The 24590-nt window shown below is 48.5% G+C and overlaps 1 protein-coding gene across 3 annotated transcripts in view; it reads right to left on the bottom strand.

Annotated features, from left to right (window-relative positions):
• LOC140426578 (regulator of G-protein signaling 7) overlaps positions 1-24590 on the bottom strand; it is a 699692-nt gene that overhangs the window by 152369 nt on the left and 522733 nt on the right. For all 3 annotated transcript variants that reach the window (XM_072511531.1, XM_072511522.1, XM_072511539.1), the window contains exon 6: positions 11728-11779. In XM_072511531.1, coding sequence (XP_072367632.1) covers positions 11728-11779 — 52 coding nt within the window. The remainder of the gene's footprint in view (positions 1-11727; positions 11780-24590) is intronic.

Here is a 24590-nt window from a genome sequence, read left to right as displayed (position 1 = left end):
GAAAAACATCATCCATGTGAGTGTAGGACACTTTGGCCATTTGGCCTTGGTCTATAGGTGGACTTTCTGAATTCTCCCTCAGTGTACCGAACAGACTACGGAGTGTGGCGACGAGGTGATTTGCACAGTAAATTCATTGCCGTGTTAATGTAAACCTACTTGTGACACAAATAAAGATTATTATTATTATTACTTTATCTTCCAGGTTGATTTTTTTTGGATCATCCTTGAGTTGCAGTACTTCTGATTTTATTTGAAACCACTGTTCTGGAATTGTACTGAAGGTGTGACGATTGGTCCAGATTGGTTGTGGTCTGCATTTGGAATTCCTCTCTTCGGCCTACCTGCTTTAGGGCTGAGACATTGATCTTCTTCCTCTTGGATCTTTGGGCCTTGGGATACCTTGCTGCTCAGTGCATGTTCATCACCTATCCAACAAGTCCAGGAAGCATCAGTCCCCCATGTGAATCAAGAGATATAGATGGCACTTAAATCCTTGACATCAACAATGACATAATCCGGAAGGTGTCACTGCTTTTGTCTGGGACACTTCCATGTGGTTTTATACTTGTCCTAGTGGTAGAAGAGGGTTTTTGTTATAATGAGGCACACTTTGTCAGCAGGAGGATACCATTTGCCCTGGTTTTTCCCATGCACATTTTCCCCAATGGTTTCGCTCCAGACAGCAGAGTAATGGCTGATCCTGGCATTAAAGTCCCCAGCGGGATGATATTTTTTCTTTTCAGTATAGAACTTATTCGTAAAATCTTCATCAAAGTCATCGCTTGGGGCATAAGCACTGATGGTGGTGGCATATTAGTTATGGCTGAGGTGCAGATGAAGTTGTTATGAGTCTTTCCTATGTACAATTGGTGAGCTCTAGCAATGCATCCAAGATCCTATTCCGGAAGGCAAAACCAATTCCATGGACACATGTTTGTTCCTTCAGCTGCCCCTCCCCAGAAAGGTGGGTCCCACTGAGGGCAGCAACATCAATTTGGAGTATTGATTTCTCATGTGATATAATTGGAGTTCATCTTTCTGGGCGGCCACTCTTGAGATTATCCATGTATTCGAGCATTACGAGTTGCAAAATTTAACATTTTCTTTCTTTGACCAGAAGGATGGTGGATCCCGCAGGGTGTAGTTCTCCAGCCAGTTGAAAGTGGGACAGCCAAGTTTTAAGACATATTTTCTAGCCCCCCTAAATTAGGGGTGAGTAGAGGAGACCTAAAGAGACCTTTGTCCCAACACAGGTGTCCAATGACCTTTTTGCATTTTCACTTGCATGCAGATCCTCAACGAGGGTCTCCCAGCTCTGTCCCGATCGATAATTCTACAGCTCCCTCCAGCTTTGCTATTATTGGCCCTTCCAGGATTAAGGAACTCCTGCCTGTATTGCTCAAGGGAGCATGGGTGCACTAGCCTCTCCATCACATCAAATTGGCTATCACTGATGGGGGTCACCATCACCAACAGTCTGTCCTGGTCCACTCACGTTGATGCAACAGTCAAGAAAGCCCAACAACATCTTTATTTCCTGCGGAAGCGAAAGAAATTTGGCATGTCTGCATCGACTCTCACAAACTTCTACAGATGTGCGATAGAGAGCATCCTATCCGGCTGCATCACAGCCTGGTATGGCAACTTCTCGGTCCAAGATCGCAAGAAACTGCAGACTGTGATGAATGCAGCCCAACGCATCACACAAACTTGCCACCCCCACATTGATTCTATATACACCTCTCACTGCCTCAGGAAGGCAGACAGCATTATCAGAGACCCCTCCCACCCAGGCATTGCCTTCTCCCAGACCCTTCCATCAGGCAGAAGGTACAGAAGTCTGAAGACCCGCACATCCAGACATAGGAACAGCTTCTTCCCCATAGCTACAAGACTCCTCAACGACTCCCCCTCGGACTGATCTGTTTCCGGTAAGAACACTGTTCACGACGCCCTATGCTGCTCTTGCTCATGTATTTGCTTTGTTTGGCCCCTTGTTCCACACTGTAACCAATCGCTGTTTGTCGATGTACCATTTGTCAATGTTCTCTGTTGATTATTCTTGTGTCTACTATGTATGTACTGTGTACATTCCTTGGCCGCAGAAAAATACTTTTCACTGTACTTCGGTACATGTGACAATAAATCAAATCAAATCAAATCCATGGGAAGAAGATGGAATATGGTGCTTCTATATTCAAAATTAACTATTCTAATTTGTTGTTTGCTAATCTTTTAAATGTTTCTCTACTGTGTAATGATTTTTTTCTGTTAATTTTCTGTATTGCTAATTAATCCTTGCATTACCATATTTTCTGTTGACTTAGCCCAATACCATTATCTGTACAGTTATGTAACTGAAAGAAAGTCAGACAAATAGCACAATGTGCAAATATGTACCACATAAATACAATTATTTCAAGATCTCACCAATCATCAACTTACTGTTGACAAGCTTGATATTTTGTCAATGAGGCTCATCATCCATTAACAGATTATAAAACCTGTCGACAGCAGATCAATGGGCGAGCAATTTTCCATTATGGAAGTTATCAGTCTCCCCTAACTGCTCAGCATGTTTACAAAGCGATTAGCTAGATCCAGCAAGACAAGCAAGTTTGCAAGGTTCAACCCGCAACCTCTGCTGAATTTATATTTTTCTTTTTCTTTATGAATTTAGAGTACCCAATACATTTTTCCAATTAAGGGGCAATTTAGCGTGGCCAATCCACCAAGCCTGCACATCTTTTGGGCTGTGGGGGTGAAGCCCACGCAGACAGGGGGAGAATGTGCAAACTCCACACAGACAGTGACCCAGAGCCGGGATCGAACCTGGAACCTTGGCGCCGTGAGGCAGCAGGGCTTGCCCACTGCGCCATTGTGCTGCCCCTCTGCTGAATTTATGACATAGCACAAGCGGTACCATATCAGAACTCTGTCATTGGATCCCAAATAAGTTATATCAGCCAGGGTTATTAATAATTCTGATTGATATCCCACGGATACTTTGGAAGTGTGGGTGTCTGCATGTAATGCAGATATGGCTTCAGTTTATTTTGTGCTCAATAGCCTATAAATGCTAAACATGAAAGCTTATATGAATCATGTCCTATGGGTCATGGCCTTATATGAATCATGCCATGTGGGTGAAGTGCCAGCAGGATTCCAGGACCCGAGGAGCTGTATCCTAGGAGAAGAGGGGAAGGAAAAAACTTGATGCGGAACCAATGAAAGAGGCAAAACAAAACATTTTAGGTCCACAACATTTACTGTCAGTGACACCAGTGCCTCAGCATGCTGCAGAGACAGATTAGTCTCCAGTCACACACACATGTCCCCCCATCTCTCTCACACACACATTCACCTCCCATTTCTCACACACACTCATCTCTCACACACACACTCACCTTTCTTCCTCTCTTACACACACACCTCACTCACACACACACTCACCTCCATCTCTCACGCACACACACTCACCCCCATCTCTCACACACTCATGCCACTCACACACTCATGCCACTCACACTCACCTCCATCTCATACACACTCACCCCACACACTTTTACCTTCACCTCACAACCACTCAGCCCATACACACTCACCTCCATCTCACACACACACATCCCTCACACACACACACATTTCTTCTTCTCTTACACACACATCTTGCTCACACACACACTCACCTCCATCTCTCACACACACACTCACCCTCATCTCTCACACACACGCACTCATCTCCATCTCTCACACACACACTTACCTCTATCTCTCTCACACACTCACCCTTTCTTTTTTCTTCTTTTTTATAAATTTAGAAAAAAAAATCTTTTTTTTTCCAAATTAGGGGCAATTTAGCGTGGCCAATTCACCTACCCTGCATATCTTTGGGCTGTGGGGATGAAACCCACGCAAACACGGGGAGAATGCGCAAACTCCACATGGACAGTGACCCAGAGCCGGGATCGAACCTGGGACCTCAGCTCTGTGAGACAGCAGTGCTAACCACTGCGCCACTGTGCTGCCCACTCACCCCTTTCTTATACACAAACACTCACTCCTTTCTCATGCACACATACACTGAAACTTCTCTCTTGCACACACACTCACTCTTATCTCCCACTCCCTCACACGCACACACACTCACCCTTTTCTCTTTCTCACAAAAACAATTCCCCCCTCTCTCCCGCACAGAGTCGCCCTCACACGCCCTCATTCACCGACCCATGCACACACACTCACCTTCGTGCACACACTCACCCTTGCACACACATACTCACCATCATACCCCTTCACTTATTCACTGATCCTCACACGTACATTCACCCTCACACACACACACAATCTGAATCGGCCGAATGGAGGGGTTACAATGACAGCAGGGGAGACACTTGAAGCGAGGCCCAATTGTGCGGCAATCAGCAACAAATGTAGGTGAGAAACAGTCTGAATGGAGGAGCAGTCCCCTGCAGAAATCTGGAGGGGTGGGGGGAGTCACGTGCAGGGTCTTCATGGGCTGCACGAGTTGGGCAAGCTAGATCTGGGGCGTACTGCAAGGTGCCAGCATGGTGGTCCAGACAATGGAATCACAACTTGAGTAGATGTAAGGTTCTCCCAATGGTCACCCTGATGGAGGCAAGGCTTACATTGTACCTCTCGACCTCCTGAGGCCACGGACACCTGCTCGACATCATGAGTCACCTCTTCAATGGATGTCACTATCAATCAGCAACCTAACTCCTCTCTACTTGTTGTTTTTATCCCGCTTGCAGCCCTGCGAGGCACCTTGCTACAGTTCCTGCCCACCCTGCGGCCCTGTGAGGCACCTTGCTACGGTTCCTGCCCACCCTGAAGCCCTGTGAAGCACCTTGCTACGATTCCTGTCCACCTCTGCAGCCCACTGAGGCAGCCTGATATGATTCCTTCCTGCTCTGCTACCCTCTGCGGCACCTTGCTGCAATTTCTGCTTACCTATGCCGTCAGTGCAACCACTGTTAAATTGCACGGGCTGCATTAAATCAGGGACAATTGTCTTGCTAAGTTCTTGAATTATGCCATAATTTGCTCTTAAACAAAAGGCAGGCAGACTTCCAATTTCTGGGCCCCACCACCTTGCATCATCATGACGGATTTAACGCTTGATCCTGAGAACTAATTTATTGATAATGATCACACAGGTATTTCCATGCACCATCTTGGAGAGACACCACATTGGGGTGTACAGAAAACCACTTACATAAAACATGGGTTAGCCATACCATGGTGTGTGCTGACTCGAAGTATGAAAAATTAACTTCAGTTAACATCTCCAAAGCAGACTCCGGAATGTCCGGGATCTGTACTCCACTGACAGGAAATCAGGTGTGTTTGGGTTTAAGAGAATTGTTTCAAAGTTGTAGGAGGGGACGAAATTTTAACAACTTTGGTCTGTTCAAAACCCACAGATCTCCTTGGCAAATTGCAAAACCACTTAAAAAACGCCTAAATGTTTTTTACACAGAGCTAAATTAACACAATTGGGTTCTGTCATCCTTACTTTCTTGTCTGACAATTATTTAATTTAGACAACTTGAAATAAACGCAAACAAAGTATTTTTGTGGCACAATAACATGAGTCAAAATAGAGACCGGGGGATAGTGAGGCGCGCTGAGACTGGCTTCCCCACGTCGGATGCAGTGAGCCATTTTAATGTCTGTCGACTTCAGTCGTACTGGATATTCCTGCCAGTGAAAGGGTTGGCGGGCCCCCCCGCTGGATTCTCCGGCCCGGATGGGCCGAAGTCCCGCCGATAAATTGCCTGTCCCGCCGGCGTAAATTAGAGTACCGATTTACCGGCGGGACAAGGCGGCGTGGGCGGGCTCCGGGGTCCTGGGGGGGGGGCGCGGGGCGATCTGACCCCGGGGGGTGCCCCCACGGTGGCCTGGCCCGCGATCGGGGCCCACCGATCCGCGGGCGGGCCTGTGCCGTGGGGCACTCTTTCCCTTCCGCCTCCGCAACGGTCTCCACCATGGCGGAGGTGGAAGAGACTCTCCCCACTGCGCATGCGCGGGAAACTGTCAGCGGCCGCTGATGCTCCCGCGCATGCGCTGCCCCGACATGTCATTTCCGCGCCAGCTGGCGGGGCAACAAAGGCCGTTTCCGCCAGCTGGCGGGGCGGAAATCCCTCCAGCGCCGGCCTAGCCTCTCAAATTTGGGGCTCGGCCCCCAAAGTTGCGGAGCATTCCGCACCTTTGGGGCGGCGCGATACCCGTCTGATTGGCGCCGTTATGGGCGCCAGTCGGCGGACATCGCGCCGTTTGGGGAGAATTTCGCCCAGAATATCTGGACTTAAAAGTCTTATGACGACCATGAAACCAGTGGCGGTTGTCATAATAAGTTCTTGAACCTGGGGTGAAATTCTCCGGAAACGGCGCGATGTCCGCCGACTGGCGCCCAAAACGGTGCCAATCAGATGGCATCACGCTGCCCCAAAGGTGCGGAATGCTCCGCATCTTTGGGGGCCGAGCCCCAACATTGAGGGGCTAGGCCGACGCCGGAGGAATTTCCACCCCGCCAGCTGGCGGAAACGGCCTTTGGTGCCCCGCCAGCTGGCGCGGAAATGACATCTCGGGGCGGCGCATGCGCGGGAGCGTCAGCGGCCGCTGACAGTTTCCCACGCATGCGCAGTGGAGGGAGTCTCTTCCGCCTCCGCCATGGTGGAGACCGTGGCGGAGGCGGAAGGGAAAGAGTGCCCCCACGGCACAGGCCCGCCCGCGGATCGGTGGGCCCCGATCGCGGGCCAGGCCACCGTGGGGGCACCCCCCGGGGCCAGATCGCCCCGCGCCCCCCCAAGGACCCCAGAGCCCGCCCATGCCGCCTTGTCCCACCGGTAAGGTAGGTGATTTAATTTACGCCGGCGGGCCAGGCAATTTATCAGCGGGACTTCGGCCCATCGGGGCCGGAGAATCGAGCGGGGGGCCCGCCAACGGGCGCGGCGCGATTCCCGCCCCCGCCAAATCTCTGGTGCCGGAGACTTCGACAACCAGCGGGGGCGGGATTCACGCCAGCCCCCGGCGATTCTCCGACCCGGAGGGGGGTCGGAGAATGTCGCCCCAGCTGATTTAATGCAATTTAACAGTGGTTGCACTGACGGCATAGGTAAGCAGAAATTGCAGCAAGGTGCCGCAGAGGGTAGCAGAGCAGGAAGGAATCATATCAGGCTGCCTCAGAGGGCTGCAGAGGTGGACAGGAATCGTAGCAAGGTGCTTCCCAGGGCTTCAGGGTGGGCAGGAACCACAGCAAGGTGCTTCACAGGGCTTCAGGGTGGGCAGGAACCGTAGCAAGGTGCCTTACAGGGCCGCAGGGTGGGCAGGAACTGTAGCAAGGTGCCTCGCAGGGCTGCAAGCGGGATAAAAACAACAAGTAGAGAGGAGTTAGGTTGCTGATTGATAGTGACATCCATTGAAGAGGTGACTCATGATGTTGAGCAGGTGTCCGAGGCCTCAGGAGGTCGAGAGGTACAATGTAAGCCTTGCCTCCATCAGAGTGACCATTGGGAGAACCTTACATCTACTCAAGTTGTGATTCCATTGTGACTCTGGTTCACTAATGTCCTTGAGGGAAGGAAATCTGCCATCCTTACCTGGTCTGGCCTACATGTGGCTCCAGACCCACAGCAATGTGGTTGACTCTTAAATGCCCTCTGAAATGCCATAGCCAACCACTCAGTTGTATACAACCGCTACGAAAACACAAAAAAGGAATGAAACTGGACGGACCACCTGACATCGAGCCAGGTACCGGAAATGACAACAGCAAACCTAGCCCTGCCGACCCTGCAAAATCCTCCTTACTAACACGTGGAGGTTTGTGCCAAAGTTGGGAGAGCTGTCTCACAGACTAGTTAAGCAACAGCCTGGCATAGTCAGACTCACAGAATCATACCTTACAGTCAATGTCCCAGACACTACTATCACCATTCCTGGGTATGTCCTGTCTCACTGGCAGGACAGACCCAGCCGAGGTGGCGGCACAGTGGTATACAGTGGGGAGGGCTTTGCCCTGGGAGTCTTCAACACCCATTCTAGATCATCTGAAGCCTCATGGCTTCAGGTTAAACATGGGCAAGGAAAACTCCTGCTGATTACCACGTACCGGCCACCATCGGCTGATGAATCAGTACTCTTCCATGTTGAACACTACTTGGAGGAAGCACTGAGGTTGGCTAAGGCACAGAATATGCTCTGGGTGGGGACTTCAATGTCCATCAGCAAGCGTGCCTATGTAGTACCACCACAGACTGAACTGGCCGGGTCCTAAAGGACATAGCTGCTAGACTGGGATTGCAGCAAGTGGTAAGGGAACCAACAAGAGAGAAAAACATACTTGACCCCATCCTCACCAATCTGCCGGCTGCAGATGCATCTGTTCATGACAGTATTGGCAGAAGTGACCACCGCACAGTCCTTATGGAGAAAAAGTCCCGTCTTCACATTGAAGATACCCTCCATTGCGTTGTGTGGCACTACCACCGTGCTAAATGGGATGGACTTTGAACAGATCTAGCAACTCCAGACTGGACATCCATGAGGCGCTGTGGGCCATCAGCAGCAGCAGAATTGTATTCAACCACAATCTACAACCTCATGGCCTGGCATATTCCCCACTCTACCATTACCACCAAGTCAGGGGATCAACCCTGGTTCAATGAAGAGTGTAGGAGAGCATGCCAGCAGCAACATCAGGAACACCGAAAAATGAGGAGTCAACCTGCTGAAGTTAACACAGGACTACTTGTGTGCCAAGTAACATAAGCAGCAAGTAATAGACAGAGCGAAGTGATTACACAACAAATGCATCAGATCTAAGCTCTGTGGTCCTGCCACATCCAGCCGTGAATGGTGGTGGATAATTAAACAACTCACTGGAAGAGGAGACTCCATAAATATTCCCATCCTCAATGATGGAGGAGCTCAGCACATTTATGCAAAAGACAAGGCTGAGTGGATGATCCATCTCGGTCTCCTCCGGCGGTCCCCAACATCACAGGTGTCAGTCTTCAGCCAACACGATTTACTCCATCTGATATCAAGAAACGGCTGAAGGCACTGGATACTGCAAAGGCTATGGGCCCTGACCGTATTCCGGCAACAGTACTGAAGACTATGCTCCAGAACTGGCTGCACCACTCGCCAAACTGCCCCAGTACAGCTACAACACTGGCATCTACTCTGATGTGGAAAATTGCCCAGGTGTATTCTGTACACAAGAAACAGGACAAATCCAACCCAGCCAATTACCGCCCTAGCAGTCTACTCTCCATCATTAACAAAGTGATGGAAGGAGTCATCAACAGTGCTATCAGGCGGCACTTACTCAGCATTAACCTGGTCACGGACACTCAGTTTGGGTTCCATCAGGATCACTCAGCTCCTGACCTCATTACAGCTTTGGTTCAAACATGGACAAAGGAGCTGAATGCCAGCGGCGAGGTGATGGTTACTGCTCCTGACATCAAGGCAGCATTTGCCCAATTATGGCATCAAGGAACTCTAGCCAAAATGGAGTCAATGGGAACCAGGGATGAAACTTTCCATTGGTTGGAGACATACCTGGCCCAAAGAAAGATGGTTGTGGTGGTTGGAGGTCAATCATCTCAGCTCCAGGATATCACTGCAGGAGTTCCTCAGGGTAATGTCCTAGGCCCACTTCAGCAGCTTCATCAATGACTTCCCTTCCATCATAAGGTCAGAAATGGGGATGTTTGCAGATGACTGCATTCATGACTCCTCAGATGATGAAGCAGTCCATGTGCAAATGCAGCAAGACCTGGACAATATCCGGGCTCGGGGCTGACAAGTGGCACGTTACATTTGCGTCACACAAGTGCCAGGCAATGACCATCTCCTACAAGAGAGGATCTAACCACCGCTCCTTGACATTCAGTGGCATTACCATTGCTGAATCCCCCACAATCGACATCCTGGGGGTTACCATTGATCAGAAACTGAACTGGACTTGCCATATTAATACTGTGGCTATTAGGGCAGGTCAAAGGCTAGGAATCCTATGGCAAGTAACTCACGTCCTGACCCCCCAAAGCCTGTCCACCATCAACAAGGCACAAGTCAGGAGTGTAATGGAATACTATAATTTGCCTGGATGAATGCAGCTCCAACAACACTCAAGAAGCTCGACATCATCCAGGACAAAGCAGCCTGCTTGATTGCTCCCCCTTCCACAAACATTCAAACCCTCCACCACCGATAAACAGTGGCAGTAGTGTGTACCGTCTACAAGATGCACTGCAGTAATTCACTCAAGGTCCTTTAGACAGCACCTTCCAAACCCACAACCACTACCATCTATAAGGACAAGAGCAGCAGATAATTGGGAACCCCACCACCTGGAGCTTCCCCTCCAAATTACTCACCACCCTGACTTGGAAATATATCGACATTCCTTTATCTTCGCTGGGGAAACATCCTGGAACTCCCTCCCGAACAGCACAGTGTGTGGACCTACACCTTAAGGACTGCAGCAGTTCGAGTGGGCAATTCACTCCCACCTTCTGAAGGGCAACTCAGAACAGGCAATAAATGCTGGTCTAACCAGCGAGGCTCGCCTCCCATGAATTAATTTTTAAACATTACTCTTCTTCAAACTGTTCCGAAAGAAGAGTCAGAATGGACTGAAAACGTTAAATAGAATTTTCCCAAAAAATGGCAGTGTCATTTAGAACATAGAACATACAGTGCAGAAGGAGGCCATTCGGCCCATCGGGTCTGTACCGACCCACTTAAACCCTCACTTCCACCCTATCCCCGTAACCCAACAATCCCTCCCAACATTTTTGGTCACTAAGGGTAATTTAGCATGGCCAGTCCACCTAACCTGCATGTCTTTAGACTGTGGGAGGAATGCGGAGCACCCGGAGGAAACCCGCACAGACACGGGGAGAACGTGTAGACTCCGCACAGACAGTGACACAGCAGGGAATCGAACCTGGGACCCTGGAGCTGTGAAGCAAAATTTGTGGTGAGAAAATCGGTGTGCGACTGCATCTTGAGATATGAAGCGTCTGATTCATCCGCAGATGGTGTCAGACCTGCTGGCTTTTTTCAGCACTTTCCGTTCTAATTTCAGGTTTCCAGTGGCTGCAGTATTTTGGTGTTATCGCATTTTAAATTGCTGCATTCTTCAGGATCCCGAAAGCTAAGACAAGTTACAGGTTTTAAATGTGCCATTTAATGTTTGTGACTTTTTTCTTAAAAAAATTATTCGCAATTAGTCATAGCATATTTAGATAAATGCTATAATAGAATAGAATCGAATAAGGCTTTATTGTCCATGCAAAAGTGGAAATTTATCTTTGGCTTCACCTCCAGCATCTTCCAAATCAGCCATGATCGTGATGAATGGCGGAGAAGGCTCGAAGAGCCAAAGGCCTCCTCCTGCTCCTATCTTCTATGTATGTATCTATGTACCTCCAGTATAACATATAATCATACAGTCATTAGTTAAAAACAGTAAGTATTTCATGTTTACCTACATTCATACATTTGTGAATATAATAACATTTGTCCATACCATACAAACATAATACATTGCACTTGGTCATTAAAGCATTAACCTAGTCTGCTGAAATGAAAACAAGCACTTGTATACATACATATGTAGCTAGCCGTCACTTATCATACCTCCTGCACATATAATGAGAAATACCTTACATAAGTACTGACCATAGTCAGTGTTTTCTGGCTCCCAACAGTTAGATGGCCAAAAGTATGGTGTCTGTAAAAGAACAGGGGATAACATATGTGTAGTTCATTGATTTATTTTGAAAGCATCAAATAATACATTTTTTCAGGTAATATAACACGTCACAAAGGCGCACTTATGACAAACTTTAATTTTTAAGTATTCAAGATATTAACAGGGAAAGGCAGGGTAGATAAAGATAAACTATTTCCACTGGTTGGAGATTCTAATATTAGTCTAAAATTAAGGGCAAGACCATTCAGAAGAGATGTTAGGAAGCACTGCTTCACTTAAAGAGCGGTAAAGGTTTGGAGCTCACTCCCACAAGCAGCAGTTGTAGCTCGAACAGTTGTTCATATTAAATCTGAGATGGATAGATTTTTGTTAAGCAAAGGAATCAAGGGATATGTGCCAAAGGCAGGTATATGGAGTTAGGCCACAGATCAGCCATGATCTCATTGAATGGCGGGACAGGCCCGAGGGGCTGAATGGCCTACAGGAATTAGACTTTAGTTTTCCAAACTGACAGAAGTGATTTCAACCTGCATCAAGATGATCAACACCAATTTACATGACTATATATTCCACGGTCCATCCCTGTGGAGAGGAAATGGACAGCAAGTCTGCAAAGCTCTTCACAGGCAACGGCACCCCCCCCCCAGGGATTTGTGAACAATGTTCCTTCCTTCATGCCCTATTAACAATGCATCTAAGTATTCAATTGTTGAAGACGAGCCATCAAAAGCTAATTGCTTGGACAATGCAATTTTGGTTTGAAGAAGGCTTTGCAGACGAGCTAATTGAGTTACAGTTGGAATGTACAATTATGTTCGAATTACTGGCAATTGAAGGAAGAGGTCACTTGGCAAGGTAAAGCCTACGATGTGTTCTGAGCAATGTTTCCCCAGCAGAACTGAACAAGCAGCTGAGAAGCAAAAAAGGGTTCTCCAATCCTCCCCCCCCACCCCTCTCTCTCTCTCTCTCCACACAAATAACCCTGTCCGCAGTAGAGAGAGTTTTTAAAGAAAGTGCTCAACTCTATAAAGGTGCCTTTTTTAAAAATTCATTTACGGGATGTGGCTGCCGCTGGTTAGGCCAGAACATATTGCCCGTCCCTAATTGCCCTGGAGAAGGTGGGTGGTGAGCTGCCTTCTTGAACCGCTGCAAACTAAGTTGTGTAGCTACACCCAGTGTGCTATTAGGGAGGGTATTCCGGATTTTGGCCCTGTGGCAATGAACGAACAGCAATATAATTCCAAGTCAAGATGGTGAGTTACTTAGAGCAGAACTTCCAAATCATAGTATTCTCATATGTTAGGTGACCTTGTAGCGGTCATGGGTTTAGAAGGTGCTGCCCAAGAAGCCTTTATGAGTTCCTGAAGTGTATCTTGTAGATGGTACACGTTGCAGCTAATGGGTGCAATAATAATAATAATCACTTATTGTCACAAGTAGGCTTCAATGAAGTTACTGTGAAAAGCCCCTAGTTGCCACATTCCGGCACCTGTTCGGGGAGGCCGGTACGGGAATTGAACCCGCGCTGGTGGTCTTGTTCTGCATAACAAGCCAGCTGTTTAGCCCACTGTGCTAAACCAGCCCCTTCGAATGGCCTCATCGCACATGTTTCGGTGACGTGACAAGGCCGTTAAACATTGCGAGAGATCCCTCTCTCTTGATTTGCGAAGCTCGGAGTGCCTCGCGAGATCTCACGGGATCTCATGAGACGTTGCAATCTGGATCTTGTCATCACTGGGCGAGATCGGGCAGCATGATTCTTCCTCACAGCGCTGAAGTCCCAGGTTCGATCCCAGCTCTAGGTAACTGTCCGTGTGGAGTTTGCACATTCTCCCAGTGTTTGCGTGGGTTTCGCCCCCCACAACCCAAAGATGTGCAGGGTAGGTTGATTGACCATGCTAAATTGCCCCTTAATTGGAAAAAAATTATTGGGTACTCTAAAAAAAATTTTTTCATCACTGGGCGAGATCCAGATTAACATTTGGCTCATTTCATTGTGTCTGTACCAAATTATCCCAACACCTGGGAACAATCGGCCTCCCCAGCAAGGCCTTGATCCGGCACCATTTAACACACTTCCACACATACGAGGACCAGGTGTAATTGCACCAGGGGGGTCTCCCAGGCCAACGGAGGCCCCTAGATGGTCAGATTCTGGGCAGAATGACATCCTGACCCTCTCACTGTCACATGGGCACCTTGGCACTGCCACACGGGTACCTTGGCAGTGCCACTCAGGCACCCTGGCAGTGCCACCAATGCAGCCTGAGAGTTCCACACTGGTGCCAGGTTACCTGTGCCAGAGATCGAGCCTGGGAGTGCCCTGCCCTTAAGAGGTGGGATGAGGCGGGTGCTCAAGGACCCCCTAAGAAGTAAGTTGGGACGGTCAGGAGGCCGAGGTGGGGTGACTGAGGGGATCAAGAGATAGGGGTGGCATTTAAAAATTGCACGCCGATCTCTTTCTGCACTGATGAGTTCAGCTCACCAGTGCAGGGTGTGATGTAAGTACGGTCTCGGCGGGGCGTTCCTGACAGAAACCCCAAAAAAACAAAGTCCCGTTGATAGGAGGTTGTTCTTGGCGCTGCAGGCTCTGAGAAACACCCTGCTATTTGTGTCCAAAACGGGACTCTTTCTTTTTCATTAAATCGCATCCAGTGTTCATTGTGTGTGGACTCTGAGTGTGTGTGCTTATGTACCCGTGTGTGCGCAGATATGCATGTGTGTGGAAGTTGGAGTGTATTTTATTATTTAACCCAGATCAGTTTAAATATAACAAATCTAATCTATTTCTCTATTAAACTCAAGAAAACCTCCGTTCTATTACGATCACAGTGTGTAAACAGTTAAGCGTTCACTGAATTAACAAGTGTAACACTTCGAAAACAAAAAAAATTGGTTACTGTGAAATGAATGGGAAAAGAGGTGAGCCATTCAATCCCTCCTCACCTGTTGCAATTAGCATTTGACAAGGCCGCAATCAAAATCTATTCTTATTACAACCTGATGTTTCACTGGGAGTTCATCCACATTGCTGTAATAAGCTGCTGTTCAGACCGACAGGGGCCAAATTCACTTTAGTTTTTGACAGGGAAATAAATCTTGATGCTGATCTGATTGCAGACATGGGCTGGAATTCTCCGGCCGTTCACTGATGGCAGGGACTCTCTGGTCCCGCTGGCCGCGGGTTTCCTGGCTGTGTGGGGTGGCTTCAATGGGAATTCCCATTGATAGCGGAGGGAGCAGAGAATCCCACCGCCAGCGAACAGGGTGCAACCTCCCACCACAGAGGAACACGCAGCTGCGAGGCTGGAGAATCCCGTCCCACGATTTGGGTGAGAACTGTTCATACCTCTACAAGCAGCTTTCCCATTCCTGAAGCTGAATTTTGGGATGCATGCTGTAGTGGCAGTGGCCCTTGGGGTATGTGTTGGTGGAGGCGGATGTGTTGGTGGGGAATAACAGGAGAGGGGAATGGTCGTGACCAGCAGAAGTAGCGTGGAGCTGGATGAAGCAGCTCTGGTCCTCCTGGCTTCACATGAATTCAAAACATGTGAACAGACATAATTTGCTCCAAACAAACTAAGTATCGGGCGATTTCACTTTGTCACTGCCAGGAAAATAGTTCAATGTAAACAGGTGGAGCACTCTTTGCCCTTTGAGTCTGTTCTGCCACTGAATGAGAACATGGCTATTCTATTACCTCACACCATAGCTTTTTAAAAATTCATTTACTGGATGTGGGCATCGCTGATTAGGCCAGGATTTATTGCCCGATCTGAGTTGCCTTCATGAACTGCTGCAGTCCTTGAGGTGTAGGTACACCGACTGTGTTGCTAGGGAGGGGGTTCCAGGATGTTGCCCCAGCGACAGTGAAGAAACTATATATTTCTAAGTCAGGGTATTGAGTGATTTGGAGGGGAACCTCCAGATGGTGGGGTTCTCGGGTATCTGCGGCTCTTGTCCTTCTAGATGGTAGTATTTGTGGGTTTGGAAGGTGCTGGCTAAGGAACCTTGGTGAGTACTGCAGTGCATCTTGTAGATGGTACACACGGCTGCCACTGTTCGTCGGTGGTGAAGGGTTCGAATGTTGCTTTGTCCTGGATGACAACACGCTGCTTTGTCCTGGATGATATCGAGCTTCTTGAGTGTTGTTGACACTCATCCAGGCAAGTGGAGAGTATTCCATTACACTCCCGACTTGTGCCTTGTCGATGATGGATCGGCTTTGGGGGTTCGGTAGGTGAGTTGCTCACCGTAGGTTTCCTAGCCTTTGACCTGCCCTGGTAGCCACAGAATTAATATGGCTAGTCCAATTCAGTTTCTGATCAATGGTAACCCATTGCTCCATATACCTTCGTACATTTGCTTAACAAAAATCTTTCAATCTTGGTTTTGTCATTTGTGGAAGGTAGTTCCAAACTTTTACTCTCCTTTGTGGTTAGAAGTGTTTTCTAATTTTACACCTGAAATGTCAGACGATGCCCCTAATCCAAGGTTGCTCAACCAGTGGAAATAATTCCCCTCTATCTATTCTATCCATGTCCCTTAATATCTTAAACCTTGATCAAATCATCCTTCAGCCTGCTAAATTCCAGCAACTACAACTCTAGTTTGATTAATCACTCTTAAAATGTAACCCTTGGGATCCAGAGATTATCCCAATAAATTCACACCACATTCCTTCCAAGGCCAATGAATCCCTCCTAAGAAGTGGTGCCGAAAATTGGTCACTACTCCACATGTGGTTGAGGCAGGGCTTTGTATAGCTGAAGCATAATGGCTTCTATCACCTTTGTTCTTTTTCTAAAAAATATTTTTATTCAGAAAATGTTCAATTCATAACATGCAAAAAGGTCAAATAAATCTAGACAATTTTTATAAAACTATCCCCACAACTCAATCCCACTTTTCCCGTATTTACCCAACACCCCAACCCCTCTCTCCAACTCCTCTCCTAGCCACCTCCCTCTAATTACTTACGACAACCAGCTCCTTGAAGAAGGTAATGAACAGCAGCCACCTACAGCAAAACCCCTCTTCCGATCTCCTTCTGGTGTACTTTATCTTTTCCAACTGCAGGAATTCCGACAAATCCCTCAACCATGCCAAAGCCTTGGGCAGTGCCAATGTCCTCCATCCGAGCAAGACTTATCTCTGGGCGATTAGAGAGGCGATGACCAAGACATCAGCCTTCCTCCATTTCTGCAGGTCCGGCAAGTCCGACACTCCAAAGATTGCTACCATTGGACATGGCTCCACTCCAACCCCCAAAATCTCCAACATTGTTTCAAAGAAGGAAGCCTAGAACTTAACCAACTGAACGCAGGACCAAAGCATGTGCGAGTGGTTCGCTGGCTCCACTGAGCAAAGTCCACATCTGTCCTCTACACCCGGAAAGAACCCACTCATTTGTGCCCTCCTCATGTGCGTCCTATGTACCACTTAAAGTTGAATCACACTCAGCCTTGCGCACGAGGATGTAAATTGACTCTATGCAGAGCCTCCTTCCACACTTCCCCCATCAAGGCCAAACCCAACTCTTCTTCCCACTTCCCCTTCACTTCCTCCAGTGAAGCCCTCTCCGTCAACTGCCCATATATATCTGATAACCTCCCTTCTCCTATCTCATCAAAAGACAGCACCTTATCCATAAAAGAAGGCGCCGAATACTGAGGAAATGATGATTTGCACAAAGTTCTGTACCTACAAATACCCAAAACATTCCTTCCTGGGAGTTGGAACATCTGCACCAACTCCTCCAGCCCAGAAAACCAAGCCTCCACGAACAAATCCCGAAACCTCTCGGCCCCCTCTCTCTCCTCCCAGATCTTATACAACAAATCCATCCCAGCTGGTATAAACCTATGGTTTCTACAGATCGGCGGCAGTTGCGACATGGGTTCTAATTTAAAGTGCTGTCTCAATTGGTTCCATATTCTCAGAGAAGCTGCTACCACTGGGCTCACAAAGTACCTGGATGGAGAGATTGGAAGAGGAAGAGTACCAAGTGCCCTCAAACTCAAACCTATGATGGTAGCCTCCTCCATCTGCCCCCAAACCGACCTCAAATCCTCGACCCACCCCCGCACTTTCTCAATGTTTACCGCCAAGTAATAATACACCAAATTAGGTAATACCAACACCACCCCCCTCCTGACTGCCTATCCCTCTCCAGGAACACCCTCCAAACCCAAGGGGTCTTACCTGCCCAAACAAAAGTTGAAATTAACTTGTTGACCCTACTCAACAAAATTTAGGAACAAAAACTGGGAGACATGGAAACACAAACAAGACGGTTGCAAGAACGTTCATCTTAACCATCTGAACCCTTCCCGCCAAGGACAATGGGAGGGCATCCCATCTCTTTAAGTTCAGCTTCACCCCCTCTACCAGACTGGCTAGGTTCAACTTATGTAATGAGGCCCAATCATGAGCCACCCATACCTAAAACTAGTCCTGGCCAGCCGAAAGGGTCGCCTCTCCAGATCAACTTCCTTCCCAGAGGAGTCACTGGAAAAACTTCACTCTGCCCACATTCAATTTATATCCTGAGAAGGAACCAAACTTTCTAAGCACCTCCATTATCTTCCCCACATTAGAGAGAGGGTCCGTGGCATACAGCAATAAAGTGTCCGCTTATAGGGACACCCTATGCTCCCTACCTCACCTCTCTATGCCCTTCCACCCAGCCGACGATCTAAATGAAAAATTAAATGAAATGAAAATCGCTTATTGTCACAAGTAGGCTTCAAATGAAGTTACTATGAAAAGCCCCTAGTCGCCACATTCCGGCACCTGTTCGGGGAGGCTGGTACATGAATTGAACAGTGCTGCTGGCCTGCCTTGGTCTGATTTAAAAGCCAGCTCTTTAGCCCTGTGTTAAACCAGCCCCTGGTGTGATGGCTAATGGCTCAACCGCCAAAGCAAACAGTAACGGGGAAAGTGGACATCCCTGCCTTGTACCCCGACACAACCAAATGTACCCCGAACTTAATGCACTGGTATGAACGCTCACATTGGGGCCCCTGTACCCTAACACACAAAGACAAACCACCCCAGTACCTCAAAAGGTACCCCACACTCCACCCAGTCAAACTCTTTTTCTGCATCTATGGAGATGATTACCTCTGGGTCGACCCCGAGAGGGCGACAGCACCCCATCCAGAAGTCTCCTAATGTTGACTGACAACTGACGGCCCTTAACAAAACCCGTCTGATCCTCAGAAATTACCCCCCCAGCAGGCACCTCTCCAAACAAGTAGCCAACTTAGCCAACAGCTTTACATCAGCATTCAACAGAGAAATGGGCCGACACGACCCACACTCCATGGGATCATTATCCTTTTTCAAGATTAAGGAGATTGATGTCTGCGCCAGTGTAGACAGGTAACGACTTCCCCATTACAAGGAAATCTATGTGGGAGTAGACCCGATGCACATACGAATAGAAGGAAAGCTCCTTCTCCCTCGGGCATCTGAATCTCCACAGGTCCACCCCCCATCCATTCCATAAACACTAGCAGCTCCTTTGCCACCCCCGATGGCACAAAAGACTTGGGCACAAACTATCTAGTCTGGGGTCTACCTCACAATTAAAGTTCTGCCCCAATGATTAAGGTCAGGGAGGCCAGCACCCTCTTGATAAAGTCCATGTCGTCCCAGTTCGGTGCGTAAACATTCACCTGAATGCCGCCATTACCCCACTCACTGTCACATATCCCCCCCCTGAATCCACCAAATATTGGCCAGCGAAATGACCACCCTTCAATTGATCAGCACTGCGGTGCCCCTCGTACACGCATCAAACTCGGGTGGAACACTTCCTCCACCCACTCTTTCCGCAGTCTTGTTTGATCTCAAACTCTCAGATGTGTCTCCTGCAAGAAAACCACACCTGCCTTCAAACTCTTTAGATGGGAAAACACCCGGGATCTTTTAACTGGCCCATTTAACCCCCTCATGCTTCGTGTAACCAGCCAGATTGGGGGCCTCTGGGTCCTCCCTCTGCAATGTTCAGCCACACCCCACCTGCAAGGAAGTCCAACAGGGCTCCACCTCACATCAGGTCCGGGTCCACTCAAGATGGATGCCACCACCACCCTCAAATCAGTACATCAACAAATAAATCTTCATCGTCAGCAATCTATCCCTCTGCCCCTAACTCCTCCCCCAGCCCCTACCTGCCCAGCCCCCTACTAAACAAACACCCCACCCCATTGCCACCTGGGGAAAATCCAATAAATGAGCAAACAGTCCCCCTACCCAAACCCAAGTTTAACAAAGAACATTCTACAGACCCATCCACATACCCACTCCCTCACCCCACAATATTTCTAACAGTTTCCAACAATACTATAATAAACATAAAACTAATAACCCGGTTAAAAGACAAAGAAATATCAGAGACACGAGAAGGAAAAAACAACATTCAGGTATAATCAACAACTTCATTCAGTCTTCCCCCAGTCTGTGTTTCTTTACAAAGTAATTTGCCTGCTCTGGCGTGTCGAAGTAATGGTCACTGTCTCTGAACGTGACCTGAAGGCGAGCCGGGTATAACATTGCAAATCACACTTTGCTCCCGCAAAGAGCCGCCTTGGCCTTATTGAACCCCACATGCCTTTTTGCCAGTTCTGCCCAAACGTCCTGATAAATGTTGACAAGGTGACACTCCCATCTACATTCCCAAGTGTCCTTTGCCCACCTCAGGATCTTTTCCTTATTCAAATACCTGTGAAGTGGGACTATGATCGCCAGTGGAGGCTCCCCAGATCTGGGCTTCTGTCGCAATGAGTGGTGGGCTCGGTCCACTTCGGAGGGTTTGTCAGGACCCCCTCCCTCACCATTTTGCACATTCTATGCCCTCCGGCAGCCCAACGCTCCTCAGATTTTGACGTGTGGAGCGACTCCCAGGTCGTTTTCTGCGCCTCCGCTAACATCACCATCTCTGCCTACGAGGAGACGATCCAATCACTCTGGTCCGTGACCATCTCCTCCACCTTCCGAATCATTGAGCCCTGTACCTCCAGCCATTGTTCTACCCTGTCCAGAGCAGCACGAATGGGTCAATCGCATTTGCCAGATCGTCCGTGACCGCCTGCCTCTGTTTCCTGAACTCCTCCGCCAAGAATTTCGCCAGCCTCTCAATAGTCCACTGAGAGGACAGTGACAACACAGAGGCCTCCACCATTTTTCTCCCCTCCTGCGACACGGGGGCCCTCTAAGTCAGACGAGGACCCCTTACTGGACTTGTTCCTCATGTTATAACCTCCCGACATCCCACACCGGAGGAGGAACCCAAACTCTCCAACTACAACACTTTTCCACTTGAACCACACCCATTAAATGGTCAAAAGGGGACAAAAAACAAATCCCCAAGAAGGAGCCATGTTATGTGCGACCGTTCACCTCATGGTTGCTACCAGAAGTCCTCCGCCTTGTATTTTTGTCCTGTATATATAAAGTTCAGCATTCCATGAATCTTTTTCTGTATCAGTTCATGAAATTGTAATAATTCACACTCCTTGGCCTCTCACGTCCCTATGGACCTCCACTGTTTCTAGCTTCTCATCAATCAGAAAGTGCCCTGTTTCTGTCATTCTTGAGCCTCAAAAAAGAATTACCTCACTTTTCCCTGCATTGTAATCCACTTGTCACATTTTTGCTCATTCAAGTAATCTATCAACCTATCTTTGTAATTTTTTGCTTCCTTCCACAATGCCGATTGTAACTGGCAAAATAAAATGGCTATGGTCAAAAGTCTCCTGGCAAACTAAGTTAAGACAATAGCCTGGAAATTATTGCAAGCGATATCACTGTACAATGTGCAACATGCTTTATAGTTGAGCAGATGGTTTAGCATCTCTGGAGGTTTCTGTGGACCAGGTGATGACATCTCATTCACCATCCCAGATGAGCCTGAGCGTCAACATGCATTCCTCCTTCACCATGTCCAAGTAACTGACTCTTTGATGATGATAGCTCGGTTGTCCCTGGTAATTCGATCCTCGCATCCTGTTCTTTTTATGCCCGCTAGACTCATAGATCAAATTCTCCCCCTGCACAAGCTGCTCTCAAAACAGCCAGTGACGATTTCCATGCCTGTACTGTGGCCCAGAAATATTCTCAGTGCTAATCACTGCTGCTCAAGTCATAATGTTACTTCATAATCTTACCCTTTAGTCAGTTGACTAAATATAGATTTGATTTGCAGTTCACTGCTCACTTTTCATTTTTATCTCCTCCAGGATAATTCACCTCTTGCAACTGGGATTTATAGTCAAAGCAAAAAACTTTTTTCTGTTATATTTTCGAAGTGGAATTTTGAATAGGGGCAATCTTCAGAATAGCACTTAGCATGGATGACTAACCTATACGCACACTGCTAAATAGCACTTCTACATTTTCAGTAACATTAGCAAACATGCAAGGTGTAAAGTGCAATTATGTAATATTAGAGAGCATAATGATGAGTGTGTTTGGCAGCTATTTCTTTGCAGCACCTTCCAGTACTACGCGCGATAAACTAGAAAACTAAGCAAACATTGATAGATGAATGGTGGCAAAAATCGATAGATTATTGAAATGAAAGTCACTAAGAGGACCACAAAGGGGAGGCTGCCCTCCCCTTTGAGAGGGAGAACTGACCGGTGAAGATTTAACCTGAGGGCCGCCATACCGCAGGTGAGGGACAAGGTTGAGCCTTCATGGTAACCTCAGCCTGTGCAGGAATTGAACCTGCGCTGTTGCTCTGCATCACAAACCAGCCATCCAGCCAACTGAGCTGACCCACCTCCCTGATAAGATTAGTGGTGGCATTGCCACATTATGACAAGTTGAGTGATTGGGCAAATTAATGGCAGGTGCGATGTAATTTGGATAAATGCGAGGTTATCCACTTCAGCAGCAAAAAATATGAGGGTAGACTATTATCTGAATGGTCATAAATTAAAAGAGGGAAATGTGCCATTGATAGTGGGTGTCCTCGTACACCCGTCACTGAAGGTAAGCATGCAGGTGCAGCAGGCGGTGAAGAAAGCAAATTATATGCTGGCCTTCAAGGTAGGAAGATTCGAGTACAGGAGCTGGGATGTCTTGCTGCAATTAAATAGCACCTTGGTGAGACCACACCTGGAATATTGTGTCCAGTTTTGGTCACAGTAGCACAGTGGTTAGCACTGATGCTTCACAGCTCCAGGGTCCCAGGTTCAATTCCCAGCTTGGGTCACAGTCTGTTCGGAGTCTGCACATACTCCCTGTGTCTGTGTGGATTTCCCCCAGATGCTCCAGTTTACTCCCAGAAGTCCCGAAAGATGTGCTGTGAGGTAATTTGGACATTCTGAATTCTCCCTCTGTGTACCTGAACAGGTGCTGTAATGTGGCGACGAGGGAATTTTCGCAGTAACTTCATTGCAGTGTTAATGTAAGCCTAGTTGTGACAATAAAATTATTATTACTATCTGAGGAAGAATGTTCTTGCTCTAGAGGGAGTGCAGCGCAGGTTTTCCAGACTGATTCTTGGGATGGCAGGACGGACGTATGAGTAGAGATTGAGTCGGTTCGGATTATATTCACTGGAGTTCAGAAGAACGAGGGGGGTGGGATCTCACAGAAACCTATAAAATTCTAACAGGATTAGGTGGGGTAGATGCATTAAGGATGTTCCCAATGTTAGGGGTGTCCAGAACCAGGGGCGGGATTCTCCGACCCTCCGCCGGGTCGGAGAATCGCCGGGGCCTGGCGTGAATCCTGCCCCCGCCGGTTGCCGAATTCTCCGGCACCGTATATTCGGCGGGGGGGAATCGCGCCGCACCGGTTGGCGGGCCCCCCCCGGCGATTCTCCGGCCCGGATGGGCCGAAGTCCCGCTGCTAGAATGCCTGTCCCGCCGGCGTGGATTAAACCACCTCTCTTACCGGCGGGACAAGGCGGCGCGGGCGGGCTCCAGGGTCCCGGGGGTGCTCCCACGGTGGCCTGGCCCGCGATCAGGGCCCACCGATCCGCGGGCGGGCCTGTGCCGTGGGGGCACTCTTTTCCTTCCGCCTTCGCCATGGTCTCCACTGCACATGCGCGGGGATGCCGTGAGCAGCCGCTGACGCTCCCGCGCATGCGCCGCCCGGCAAAGTCATTTCCGCGCCAGCTGGTGGGGCACCAAAGGCCTTTCCCGCCAGCTGGCGGGGCGGAAATCAGTCCGGCGCGGGCCTAGCCCCTCAAGGTTAGGGCTCGGCCGCTCAAGATGCGGAGGATTCCGTACCTTTGGGGCGGTGCGATGCCGGACTGAGTCGCGCCGTTTTTGGCGCCGGTCGGCGGACATCGTGCCGATTGCGGAGAATTCCACCCCAGGAGTTGACTATTTAGGACAGAGATGAGGAGACATTTCTTCACCCAGAGAGTGGTGGCCTGAGGAATTCAATACCACAGGAAGGCGTCAAAACCAAAACATTGTATGTGTTCAGGAAGCAGTTAGATATAACACTTTGGGCAAAGTGGATCGAAGAATATGGGATGAAGGCAGGATCAGGCTATTGAGTGGGATGATCAGCCATGATCAGAACGAATAGCACAGCAGGCTTGAAGGGCCAAACAGCTTCCTCCTGCTCCTATTTTCTATGTTTCTATCATCCTCTGATTGCAAATAGTATACTAAAGTTTACAGTACAGAAACCTGATCAACCTCGTCTATGCCTAGCGCAGCACGGTGGTGCAGTGATTAGCACTGCTGCCTCACGTCACCGAGGACCCGGGTTCAATCCTGGCCCTGGGTCACTGTCCGTGTGGAATTTACACATTCTCCCCGTGTCTGCATGGGTCTCACCCCCACAACCCAAATAG

Source organism: Scyliorhinus torazame, chromosome 1, assembly GCF_047496885.1.
Source record: "Scyliorhinus torazame isolate Kashiwa2021f chromosome 1, sScyTor2.1, whole genome shotgun sequence".
NCBI classification, from domain to species: domain Eukaryota; kingdom Metazoa; phylum Chordata; class Chondrichthyes; order Carcharhiniformes; family Scyliorhinidae; genus Scyliorhinus; species Scyliorhinus torazame.
Note: the sequence above shows the minus strand (reverse complement) of the source record. Positions and strands in the feature narration are given on the sequence as shown.